Genomic DNA, 13,645 nt, shown 5'->3' on the forward strand with positions numbered 1-13,645 from the left:
CTAATATACTAAAGCCACGAATGCAACTCGACTGTATTATGGTTAAGCACAGTGGTTCTAGATAAAGTGCAAATAAAAGAGGTGACATCGGGCATCCCTGTTTTACAGAAGAGCGAATAGAAACTGGCTTGTAGAGTTGACCATTAACTATCAGACGAGTTGAGCATTCATTATAGCATAGTTTAACGCCTTTAAGAACAACTTTGCCAACATTAGCTTGTTCGAGAAGAGAAAAAAGGAAGGAATGACGAACACGATCAAAAGCTTTTGCAAGGTTTACCTGTAGCATTGCAAGATGTTCTTGAGAACCATGACAGTATTGAAGCACTGTTCCAGCGACATGTACCTTGGTTTGTATGGATCGACCTCTGATCCCACATGTCTGATGAGACCCAATGAGGATCGACATAGCAAATTGCAACCTAGTTGCTAATACTTTTGCGAAAATTTTGTAGTCCACGTTTGACAGCGATATTGGTCTGTAGCCCTTGGCGAAGTGAAGTTTTTCCTTGTCAGTTGTTTTCGGTATTAACACAGTGTGACTTTTGCAAAAAGATTGTGGGAGTGTATCCATGTCATAACTCATCTGAAAAATATTCAGTAATATAGGAGCAAGTGTTTTCTTGAAAGCTTTGTAAAATTCGCCTGAGATGCCATCAGGGCCCAGTGTTTTCAATAGGGGCAAGTTGTCGATTGCTTGCTCGATTTCCTGTATAGTCATGGGCCCATCAATGACTGCACAATCATTGTCCTTCAAGGGGTTCACAAGAGAAACAAAACTAGCCTTGAGGTGAGCGTCAAGATCATCAGAGGGGGAGCTAAATAAACTGTTATAGTACGTTTCGAACGCCAAAGTAATGTCTCCATTATCTTTTGTGAGCACATCGTTAAGTACAAGTCTGAAATAACTTTAGAAATCGCATGGCGTTGCTCATCAAGTAAAGCTTGGCGTGTCGGTTGCTCAGAATTTAAAGTGCGCTGGTTCCGAGATCTAATAAGTGCCCCTTGGTAGTGAGCAGCATCATATCTCTGTAGTTGGCACTTAATATTCTCAATGTCTTTGATGTACTTTCCCGGCATTTCGCATTCCATCTCATAAAGATTGCAAAGACTTTTAACAAGTATCTTTTCGTCATTCTTTCTATAGAAAGACTTAACAGCACCAATTTCTAAAGCTATAGCACGAACTTCTTGTTTAAAAAGCTCCCAAGCAGCGAAGATATGAAAACCAATCGAAAAAGATTGCCTCAATGCCATCTGGACGCGATTCATGAATTCCTGATCACGGAGGAGCTTCGCATACATTTTCCAAAGTGCCCACTGGGGACGGAATCGTTTGTGACGATTTTCACCAATTTGGGCTATGACAATACAATGGTCTGAGAATGATACAGCTTCGGTGCTGCAGGACATTTTACGAGATAGGAGTGATGAGGACACAAAAATCCGGTCAAGGCGAGCATGAGAACTGCCTTGTACTCTTGTATATGCTGTTGCCCGATTCGAGACCCCGATGTCAATTAGTCCTGCATTATCTACAATACCGGATGAAAGCTCGCCACTCCTGTCTCTCTTTCCAGACAAATTATAATGATCAGTAGCTTCACATACGCAGTTGAAATCTCCCATAAGTACCGTGCATCTGTCGACGTCAATTAAATTACGCACTTTTTCAAATAACTCAAGTCGTTTCGGAACCTCATTAAACGCATATAGAGTGATAATTCTCCATGGCACTCCTTGCAACAAAAAATTACAGCATATATACCTGCCCTCTTCATCAACACTAGTGCAGAATGCTGAACAAAGTAGGCTCTTTCTCAGAAACAACTAACAGCCTGCAGATAAACCTTTAGCATGTGAGACACACATATTAAACTGAGACGGAAAAGGCCGCAGGGCCTTCTCGGTTTCTTCCTCGCTCTCGATCTTTGTCTCTTGGATGGCGACAAAGTCGAGACGCTTCCGATTGAGAAGTCTACGGAGCTGTGCCTGTTTCTGTGAAGACCTAAGGCCGTGTATGTTCAAGGTATCAAATATGAGTCGCTCAGACTGCGCCATGGTGACTACCTTCCAATGCGCCTATCGTCCCACTTGATCAGTCCCAAGAGTTGGCCCTGAGGCTTCCCGTGAACCTCCACGAGGCCTTCTAGATCGGGATCGGCGACACTTCCCCTTTGGCATGGACTTTCGGCGACGGCGTGACTCCCTAGTCACTGATGCTGGGTCACTCCCTTTGCTTGAATCCGAGCTGGACGATGCGCGACGTTTCGGTATTACTGCATCCATAGAGATCTGCATATTATCTTCCGACACTGCACCATGATGAAAAAGCTGCTGCGGAGCTGCAGCGCAAGCAGGTGAAGAACTTTCTGCGGCATCCAGCCCAGAGTCTCTGTCTTGTACTGGTGATTCTTCGGCATCTTTATGGGTCAGCGCAACAGCACTCTTCATAGGAACTCCTACTTGTGCTAGGGGTTGTGCGGAGTCATTTTGGGTATGCTGCTTGCATGATTCACTTGGCTCTTTGCACGCAGAAGTTTCAACTGTGTCAACAACCAGTGACTTTCTTTCCTTTTCTGGATTCCTTGTGGTAGAGCCTGCAGCATATGAAATTGACGGAGTGTCTCCCGTTGTGTCCAAAACCTCGGTGTCATCCCGGTACTTGGGACTTGTTTGCTTTGATGTCGAGCAAGCAATCGCGTTAATACGACTTGTAAAGCTTTTTAAAACGGCGAAAGAACGACCAGTCGTCGCATGATGCGAATGGCGTAACGAGTGGCACGTCCAATGCTCCAACCTATTACAAAAGCTTGTTCTTGTTCCCCTATTAACTGTGGCGCATACCAACTTCAGCCATAATTCCTCATAGTCGTCAGCCACTGCATGGACAACTGGCCCAAAATTCCTTGCACGTGTTTTGCAGATACCACGATTCTCAGAAGAATGACTAAAAACAGCATAGCGAATGCCGGCCTACTACCCAATATATTATTAATGCCACAGTGAGTACCAAGCAAGTTTACTTGCAGTAGTTACCCAATATGTGTTTTGAAAAGGCTCTGAAAGGCCGCTCTACTAGCTTTCAATGTGACTGTGCTGCGCCTACCACGTAGGCCTGGCGTTTTTTAAAGACGATAGTCTTTCTTGGGGACCTTCGACGCAAAATTTTGGTCTGTCTGCCAGTACATTTGTCTGTTTGTCCGCCCTTAACGGTACCCCAAACGGCCGAACGCACCCGCAGCGCCCATTAATATTGCTCAAGATTCAGCGTTCATACTTGTGTGATTGTCAATTCGAAAGCAATGGTTGCGCATATCTGAGACACCATAACAATGCGTCGTAGATAAGGCACACGACGATAGATAATTCTAATGACCGTAGCGTTTATCACGCTGTGCTGACAGTGCAACGCGACGCTCAAAAAGGCAAGTGTTGCAAACGCTTTGCTAAGACGATATGGTGGCAGCACGTATACCGTCGCTTTGCGTTCTACACCTTATCATCTCCGAGACTGGCGCGCACGTGGCGCGCTTCGTTTTTCAAGATAACTGCCAGATAGCGCTCATGTCTCAGTGTGACGCGACTTGATGCACTTGTCCGCTGCACGCTCGAGGCACTCTAACGCAGTGCCTCCACAATACCATTCACTGATTTTCTTGCGCAGAACATCAAATAAACGTTTTGTTCACTCTCTCCAAACGCAAGACTATCGTCTGTCGACGACATTTGCAGTGTAACAAGTAGATACGGGGCCAATTTGTTTCTTTCCATCGCGTTATGCCACAATGCCATCATAATGCCACAAATTTAGGCAATCAGTGGCGTCACTATGAAGGTCACGTGGGTTTTTGGACGGCGTTTTGCAAGTTTCCCACGGACGGATGCACCAACATAGCCACTGGAAAGGCATTAAAGACAGACAATTAGAGTGATGGGACTTCAGAATGTCCAAAATGTCATTATGATCAGCTGTGTTTTTTTTTTTCGAGAGCTAAGGTAAAGGGTCTGACACTTTGAGTTACCATTGGGTCATTCTACAAGGAGCACGGTGACGTAGAGTAGCTACAGTGCATTTAATCGCTAGTACTCAAACTACCCATGACGACAAAGAATATTGCAGCGATGTGGTAATGAAATGGTAGCTTCTTCCTCATACGATATGATGTGCCTAGTTTGAGGATCGCTGCCGTTGCCATGGGCAAAGAGGTTTAAAAAAATGCTGGAGTGTAATTCAAAAACTAAGCTCCCGCAATGCCTTGTCAGCAAAAGTGAGAAGCCAGCTTTTGCCCTGCCAAGATGTCGGAAACATGCTCTTTTTTGGTAGTGCCCACTGTTAGATCAAGTGGCTTTGATATGTTAATGTAAATGCTACGTTAATTCTATATTAAAAGATAGTTGATCCCGACGAAATAACACAGAAACGATAGTAAGGGTGACCAACTCTCCAATGAACTTTACCTCCAATTAGAGGCACTTACTAAGGAAAACTAGTAACACTAAGACGCGGTTGGAACACTATGTGACCCGAAAATATTTCCACTTTGAACTCGTTGGGCGTGCGAGGGAAACGCTTCGTCTTTAGTAGCTAAACGGTGGTAGTTTTTCATGCCCCTAGTAAGATGGCCGCCGCAACCGCCGTTTAGCCATAGGCAAGGCTTCACTACTGGGCAGTAGTTTTAAGGCAATGGCTGCTGCGCCGCGCGGCGCTCCAGCCCATACTCCAGCCATCCCCACACAGAACTGGCTGCTGCGCCGCACGGAAGTGACGTCACAAAAATTGTCATGACATACGTCGTTTCCGATTTAGCGCGTTGTTCGAATTTACCAAATCGGAACGTGGCTCAGCTGGCCAGCAGACGCTCACTTGCTGCTGCTGCTGCTGCTGGAGTACGGCTGGTTGCTGCTTCTGCGAGCTGTCTACAGGCCTTGTTCTGCTACATATTCGCAAGCCTCGAACATCATCTTCATCTAAGCTCAACCGCTTATTTTCACTGCTATTTTATATTTACTAACGTTGTTTATATCCATCCCAATACGTATTTTTGTGATTTTTCGCGTATAGGCTGATTTAGCAGTATCTGTGCGTGGCCCTTTCTTTGGTCATCCGTGTTAACGTGCTTCGTATCTGTGTCGTAGTGCATTTGCGTAGTTGACAGCCGTGTTTTAGACTAAATATTCACTTTCTTGTTTCTTTTTTTTTCATGGTGTAATTCTGAATTGAAAGTGTGCGCAACATGACGCGTGTGTTAGTAGCGGGCGATTCAATGGTGAAATACGTCGACCAGTATTTCCCATCGCGCCGTGGCTTGTCTGTTAGCGTTGCCGCACACAGAGGAATAAGGATTGAGCACTTGCTCTCAATGATTGCTGACAAGCTGGCCAGTTTTGATGTTGTCATTGTACATGTTGGCACGAACAACACTGTTGACAGTGTCAACATGTGCATGGACAAATATCGCCAGCTCGCTCAGGGAATCATCGAAAGCAATCCCACGTTGCATGTAGCTTTTTCTGCCATTCTTCCTCGGGGGCAGAATCGGTACCGCCAAGGGGAGGAACAGTTGTGTGATGTTTGTCATTTGAATGACCACTACAGGAATGTGAATGCTGCACTCGCACAGCTTTGCCTGGAGAGGGGCTTCACTATCCTGGATAGTCTTGTGGACAGCTGGCCTGGATTCCTGAGCAGGGATGGTGTCCACCCCAGCCGGCTTGGCAACAAGGTGCTGGCAGACTTCCTGTACCGTGAGGCCTGTGCCTTGTCCACCCAACTAGAGAGGAGACACATCCAACAGTCCTACAAGGAGTCCAAGGCATCTGCATGGAGTGGGTGGGCTCGGCAGGAGCACTTTTCCATCAACTTGGAAGTCGATTTTCCAGCACTTGGTATGCATGCAGTTCAATATTCTCCAGCAGTAGGTGGACCTTCCGCTGCACCAGCTCCTGTCTGGAAAACCAGCAGTGCTCTCATGCAGAGACACGACACTGACCAACTGGCCAGTACCATTCATGGTATTGGCTTTACGCTCGTTGGCGGTGTCCGCGTTCGCTGCAAGGGAAGCAAGGCTTGGTGGACCTGGGACAGCCTGCCTTCCCCCATTTTCCATGGCACAAGTGTACCATGCAAGGGAAACACTGGGGAGAGGCCTATTCAGCCAATGATCCCTAGTCGAGGTGCAAGCACCACTTGTGACAGGAAAATAAGGAGAGCCTCACAGGAGCATGAGAGTGCTCTTGTGCGCTCTTCTGTGGGGGAAGAGGAGGCCAGTGCTGGAAAAGCAGCTGTGCCACAGGCTGTCGGCCAGTGTGGCGACAGTGAGTGGAAACTGGTGCAGTCAAAGAAGAGCCGGCGGAAGGCTGCGGCACTGCACAAGCAAGAACAGAGCTCTAAACTGTGTGCAGACAGTGAAGGCAAAGTTCTTGCTGTGACAGCTGCCAAGTCCATCAGGTCCACTTCACCTATGACAGCAGTTGTGAGCCAGAAACAGATTCAGTCTGCTTCTTCCGCTGTCTGTGGTAGAAAGCCTGAAGGACGAGCCAGTGTCTCGCACAACGTCATTCGTGATAGTTTTAAAAAGGTGCAGCGTGTTCCTAGCAAGCAGTTGAAAGACTGCTCAGTTAGTTCCGCGACTCACTGTGAATCTGTCACGAATGACGCTGTGAACGAGGTTTCTGTCTGCAAAAGCCATCTACCAGCACTGACTCGGGATTGCATGCGAATTGAGCGCGATCCTGGCACAGAGGCTGGTGACCCTATGGAAGCTGGGTGCACTGCAGCTGTGCAGTACAAGTATTGTGAGGCTGCTTTGACATCCAGAAGCAGGCCTGTCAGCCTTGGTGCCCAGGCTATTTGTGTAAACACTGGTGCCAACCCAACCGTCCTCAATAACCCAGTAAATACACTATATGGTGGGGGTAGCAAAGTTTATTTAAATGCAACATTTGATAACTTTCCTTCTTTTAAGAAAAGCTTTGATGAGTGGTGCAGGGAGGGCAGGCATGTAGTCATGATAAATAAGAGTAATAAAAGTCCATTCACATCAGAAGATAAGGACTTCGAGTATATTAGGATTAAATATAGCTGCATTCACGGTCGCACAATAAAGCCCAGGGGGATAGGAAAGCGACCAAAGCAAGCTTACAATGGTACTGGCTGTGAAATGACAGTATCGGTAAGCCTATGTAAATCGCCTACTCTGCACTACAAGATAACTAAACTACAAGCTAAGCATAACCATCCCACAGAATATTATGATTTGTATCCTCAGAAGAGGCTCCTGAATCATGGAGAAAAAGAAGAATTCTTTGACTTAGCTAAATGTAATATTGGCGCAAAGGATTTTAAAAACTTGGTCGAGCAAAAAACTGGTAAGAAGTTAACTACAAAGGACATTAATAATTACAAGCAACGATTTTCTATTCCTATCCGCAATGAGCAGGCTCATGGTGAAATGGTTTTAGAGAAGGTAGAGACCTTGCTAAAAAATAATCCAAACTGGGTTATTCACTATGAAATGAATCAAAATAATAACCTGCAATTCATACTTCTTCAAACAACGCACATGCGTGAGATTTTGAAAAAGTATCCAGAGATTCTATTTATTGATGGAACGTATAAAGTGAATATTGAGGGTTATATTCTTTACTCTATATTAGTTCAAGATGGTCGTGGGAGACCTGTGTGTTATGCCTTCTTACGAAATGAGACGACTGAAATTTTTGAGCCCATGTTCACAAAGTTTGTAGATTTCAACCCATTTGTTGTGTCTGCTTGCAAAGTAGTGATGATTGATAAAGATCTCAATGAACTGCGCATTTTAACCAATATTCTTCCTAATTCTAACATACTTTTGTGTACGTGGCATGTGTTGCATTGTTTCCAGCAAAAGGTTCATGAAAAAGCTAGACAGCAACGTGATCAGTTGGTTCCTCTCTTAAAAAGCTTAGTTTATTCCCCCACTGAGCAAGACTACTTCGATAAGCTTGCTAACCTCCAAGCTATGACTTGCACAGATTTCATTTCTTACTATATGCATAACTGGCACTTGTGTAAGGAAATGTGGGTACATGCATATCGGCAAGCCCTTCCTACATTTGGTAATAATACTAATAATCGCATTGAGTGCCACAATTAAAAGATTAAAAATTATCTCTCTTCAAGCATGCATTTGGTTCAAGCAATAGAAGCATTGGTAGGTTACATTGATAATGATTCTTTATCTCTACAGTTCTCTAAGCTTAAAGAAATGAAGCTGAACCTAAACATAAATGATTTCAATGACCCATTTCAGCTAGAATTGTCCCGTAATTGCACTTCTGAGGCTACAAGTAAAGTACTAGAGCAGTATGAGAAGTTTAAAAATGTAAGTTATCAAGTCACTTCCACTCCTAATTCTTATGTTGTAGTTTCACCAAGATCACAGTACAGTGTTTCATTGTGCTTGGCTTCTTGCACATGTGCTTTTTATAACCAGTACACTCTGCCTTGTGCACATATTTTAGCAGTGCGTGACTTTACTAAGCAAGATCTTTTCGACAAGGCTTGCATACCAGACAGGTGGTGCAAGGATCATTTCCTGAGTGACAGCTGCACAACCACTAGTGCCACACCAGTGGTAACAAGCAGCATTCAGTCACCACCCTGTGTGAAGCTTGACACTGCACAAGAGAAGTATACTTATGCTTATAAGAGTCTTTGCGAAATGTCAGAAACCGTGGCTAACGTATTATCTAATTGTGGTGAGAAGGAGTTAATGGAAAAACTTTCGTCCTGCGAGGCTTTCTTCAGAAATTTAACCACATTTCCTCGTAACCAAACTTCAGCAGCCATAAAGGCTGCACCAGCTCAGTTAGCACAAACTACTGCCACAAGTTATCTTGGGCATTCTAACAGTACAAAACTTGTGGTACCTTTGGTTAAAGCAAGAAGGGGGCGGCCAAAAAAAGTGAGAGCTGTCAAGCATAAATTTTTCCCAAATCAAGTAAAAAAGGTAGGCCTTGCAACTGTTAAAGTAGACATGCTAAATGTCTACAAACGGTATTCTCTTTCAGATGCAGATTTAAATGTTCTGGTACAGGGCACCTCCATATCAGATAGCGTAATCAATGTCGCACAGTATTTAATTCAGAAAAAGTATCCTACTTGTGTCGGCTTTCAAGATGTCTTACTGGGCCGATGTTTACAATTCACTCAAATCAAAGGCCCTTTCGTTCAAATCTTGCATGTTCAGAACCCCAATCATTGGCTTACAGTAACAAATGTTGGTGTGGACAAAAACACAGTCTTCATATATGATTCAATTGATCAAGATACCCCTCCTGACGCTGTTAGGCAAATCTGTCATATTCTAAAATTACAATCGCCAACATTAACCATTCAAACAATGAAGGCACAAAACCAGTGCAACACACTTGACTGTGGCTTGTTTGCAATTGCCAACATGTATTATATAGCGTCAGGCAGAAAACCAGAAACTTTGAACCTTAACCAAGTTATGCTACGCAAACATTTGCTGCAATGCATACAGAATGGTATGATCGAAGACTTTCCCCTCATAAACTCCATGGCTGCTCGCGTACAGCCAAGAGATAGTATTTACAAGTTACATTGTGTCTGCCGGCAACCACAATATAGTGGGGTAGTATTGGACATTACTTGTGCAAGTTGTTCAAGAGGATTTCACGGAGCTTGTCTCGGCTCTTTAGCAGCTAACTTGGACAAAAAAGTATTCGTCTGTTCTCAGTCATGTTTGCTGGTTGCCAAGGAAAAGATACATTCTTCTAATTAATAATAGCATTCCATTTTGGTGTAGACATATGGCAAAATTTCTAAGCATTCTTCATGTCTCCTCGTCTAATTTTTGCTTTTCTTTAAAGGGCCACTCACCGGGTTTGGCGATTTTGAGCTGACAAGTGCAATGCGTACATCGGGAGTTTATGGTCACGTCTGCCAAACATTGCAACTCTATGCGACGTGGAAATGGGTCAAATTTCAAAACGAACGCTTCTCCCCCTTTTTTTTGGGTCGCGCCCCCAGAGAAGGAGGTTATGATGTGCAAGTATGAATCGCCCTACATACACAGCAGTGCAGTGACGTTGGTCCTATATGTATACGACTGTGCTCTGACGCTGCCAACAGTGGCACGTGACATGACGGAAATTATTTAACGTGACATGCGTAGTTAATGTAATTTGTTGCTTGAAGAGATTAATAAAACTTGGGATACATACTGAGACGCAATAGAAGAATGCGTTTGTCTTTTGCATTTTTTCCCCGTGAATTCCAACGAGATGCCGAGCTAATGTGCTGGCGTTTCGCATGCGTTTGTGTCTCCGCGGTTACTGCATCAAGCAGACTCCTGTCCTGGAAAAGAAATTAATGGTCCTGCGCATTCGAGCACTCATTATGCTCATCTTTTCAACCGCATCAAAGCCAGCGTTTCCAAACAATGTCGCAAAAACAGGCAGTAGACACAATACAATGCTGGTCAACAAAAAAACACCGCTCGCGCGCTCGAGGGTTGGGCTTGTTTGAGCACGTCATGTGCACGTGACCTCTTGGTTGGATGCTGGAGAGGGTAGGAAAGAGATTTGGCTTGTGAAGGCTACACGGGGGAGTGGCAAGGGTTTTGAGCTTGCCTCCTTTCATCCTTGTTTCCTGCTGTTAAAAAAAGAAGAAACTGTTTTCTCAGCTCGTAATGAACCGATTGAAAAACTTTTTGTGGTATAATGCTCTCCGTTAGATACACAACTTCCACAGTTTGTTATGGGACCTGGTGAGTGGCCCTTTAGGGACTGACTTCAGGGATCGAAAGTATGAAGTTAGGCATGTTGGTAATGCATAACGGATCACATAGCACAAAAATTTGACCCAGGACAAGAGAAGGAACAAACACGAGTGCTCACTTCCAAGAAGATTTATCTTGAAGAGCAAACACATATACACTCCTGAAATGTGAAAATCAGGCAAATCATTCAAGACGCCCACAACTGCCATGCGCAAATAAATATCTTACATTTTCAAAAAAGACAATTTGACAAAGCCCGAGACATAGTGCTGATGCAGTTCAGCTCTAGTCTACAAATCCTCTTTGCCTCGATAATTTCTCTTGTCATTTTATTTGTTGTTTTTTCTTCCAGCAATAATGATGTCCCGCAAAATCATTTTGCAGCCACACGTGCTGCAATAAACACCCCTGTAACCTCAAGAATGGTCGCAATCGTTTCTTGGCCTTGCACTGTAGCAGGTGTGGCTCCAAACCACTTTTGTGTGACACCATTATCATTGGGGAAAAAAAAACTACAAGAGAAATTGTCGTGGCGAAAAAGATTTGTAGACTAGAGCTGAACTGCATCAGTACTTTCTCTCACTCTGTCTCTAGGGATTTGTCAAAACGAATTGTCTTTGCTGAGGATGTAAGGTTTTCGTGCATGGCAGTTGTGGGCTTTTTGAATGATTTGTCTATTTTTTGCATTTCAAGAGTATATATGTTTGCTCTTCAAGATAAATCTTGTTGGAGGTGAGCACTCGTCTTTGTTCCTTCTCTTGTTCTGGGTCAAATTTTCACATTATGTGATGAGTTAACTTTCTGCATGCACCACCTTATTTTTTTTCCTTGTTGTAAGCTAGTGGTGGAGCGTTAACTAGAAGTACATAAAAACATTGCCAAATGTATGTTACCCCAACGAACCAAATTCCTTTGTTGAGGCAATCCTTTCTGTGGCATTCCTTCTTTATTGACTTCTCATCACGTCAAACCTCACACCTGTCTCTTTCATAAAAGTTCTAGAACTAGTTCTTGCTTTGTTTTGTTTTTTTGCCAAAAGTAGAAAACTTCCCTTTGTTGAGCAAATTTTCCTGAACTAAAATATATTCATATATAATGCACGGAATAAAAAATAAAAAACAAGAAAATTTATAGGCTGATCACTAAATGTCAATTGAATAAGGATTTCGGAAATACTACCATGAATGGCACACAGCAAATACTCATGCATGCAGCCTTTTACCATGTGCAGCTGTAAACTGCAAACAAAAAGTATCAGATATTGTATATGATTTGCTTTTTTTTCTTTACAGCAACAGTAACTTGCCCTTTAAAAGAAAAATATGAATATAAAATTTTCAAAAATAGTCATTTTTGAAAACCTGTCAATATATCAAAATGGTCTAGTTGATTCATGATTATGCAAGCAGTTCTTGCATGCCTGTGGCACTGGGATTGTTAATGTAGGCAGGCTGAGTTTGTAATGCTCTAAAGCCTCAGCATTTTAGTGTTATATTACAATATAACATTCAAATATTTTATGAATGCAACTATGAAATTTGCTCACAATGAGTTTGCTACAAATTAAGCAACCAAAGTCTGTGTATATATTGCCCACATTAAGGTCACACTGCCACAAGTCTCTAGGCGGAGCCTGACCGCTACAGAGCGCGTTCTCGGGTGGCGGATAGAGAAAAGTCTTGCAATGAAGTGATGCTAAGCAGCTTCTATTAATAAACAAGGCTGGCACTTGTGCCCGCGGACCAACAGGCAGAAAATACATATGACAACAGGAGTCTTTTCACTGCTGTGGTGGGCAAGTTGAAAGTTTCAGGTGCCATTTTTTAAACTCTTTGATTTATCTGTTGTTTTTTCGTCTGTTTTCTTCATCTTGTACAGGTCCAGTACATTGTGGACTCACCCTGTTGTCAAGTCATCAGGAAGTTGGATGATGCTGTCTTCTTCTAGCTAAATTATGCAACTACTAAGAAGGGGATCAGAATTCTATTTTGTAGCAGTTATTTTACAAATAAATGTTAGTAAAATTTTTCTTGGTTGTAGTAGTGTCATTGTGTACTCACGGACCATAACATTACATAAGACAGGAATTCAAGTGCACAGCAAAAAAGTGCTGCTATGAGCACCTGTTATCAACATCAGCTGGTCATTCTTAATTTTGGTCTTTTATTTATCGCACATCGAGTAGCCGCAATTGCTTGGTTTACAGGCTGAGAGAAAATTTAGCTCCCTTTCTTACACGCCAAAGGTTGCTGGCAGTGAAACAGCGTTGTCAGCATTTTGATAGATACTTTGAAAATGAACGTGAAAACGATGGAGGGACAAGACAAAGGCGAAGTACTGAGTCTTTCTAATCTCGTGTCTCCGTCGTGTTCGTGGGCGTTTTCCAAAAATGCATAGTTTCCAACTCGACCTTACTGATATATTGTGAAAACTTTATGAAAACATGAATCCCCGAAGTTAAGTATAAAACTTTCACATAGAATGCATCACTTCTAGCGTCAACAGTTGAGCTATTACAAAACTTTGATAAGTCGCAAGGCACGTAAAAGCAAGTATGGTCAAGCTTCACTGCCTTGTGAAAGCACTGCGGTAAAGCCAGCGTGAGCAGAAGAGCATTACATGATACGAAATGAACGCATGCACAGGCCACTTGTGCATCAAACAAATATAAGCATTTGCGACTGCTCAGGCCGAGTATGCATCTTGGCACGTCCGTTTCAGGCAAACAAAAGGACAAATACCAAACTATGATCAAGCTTCACCGCATGGAAAAAGCACTGCGGTAAAGCCAGCGTGAGCAGAAGAGCATTACATGATACGAAATGAACGCATGCACAGGCCACTTGTGCATCAAA

The 13,645-nt window shown here is 43.4% G+C and overlaps 1 protein-coding gene across 3 annotated transcripts; it reads left to right on the forward strand.

The window, feature by feature from the left end:
- The first annotated feature begins 4,796 nt into the window (after positions 1-4,796).
- On the forward strand, positions 4,797-12,818 carry LOC119185445 (uncharacterized). Of its 3 annotated transcripts, none has more exons than XR_012886217.1 (2): positions 4,797-8,674; positions 12,669-12,818. XR_012886217.1 is itself a non-coding variant. In XM_037434454.2 (2 exons), exons 1-2 carry the CDS (start codon positions 5,238-5,240, stop codon positions 12,719-12,721), a joined length of 645 nt encoding a protein of 214 aa, XP_037290351.1. In that variant the 5' UTR covers positions 4,831-5,237; the 3' UTR covers positions 12,722-12,818. The 3 variants fall into 3 exon arrangements, 2 of the variants coding, with proteins under 2 accessions (XP_037290351.1, XP_037290350.1); XM_037434454.2 differs by having other exon boundaries at positions 4,831-5,829; XM_037434453.2 differs by having other exon boundaries at positions 4,832-5,889.
- The last annotated feature ends 827 nt before the right edge of the window (positions 12,819-13,645 follow it).

The sequence above is a fragment of the Rhipicephalus microplus genome, chromosome 9 (assembly GCF_043290135.1).
Source record: "Rhipicephalus microplus isolate Deutch F79 chromosome 9, USDA_Rmic, whole genome shotgun sequence".
Classification (NCBI taxonomy): Eukaryota; Metazoa; Arthropoda; class Arachnida; order Ixodida; family Ixodidae; genus Rhipicephalus; species Rhipicephalus microplus.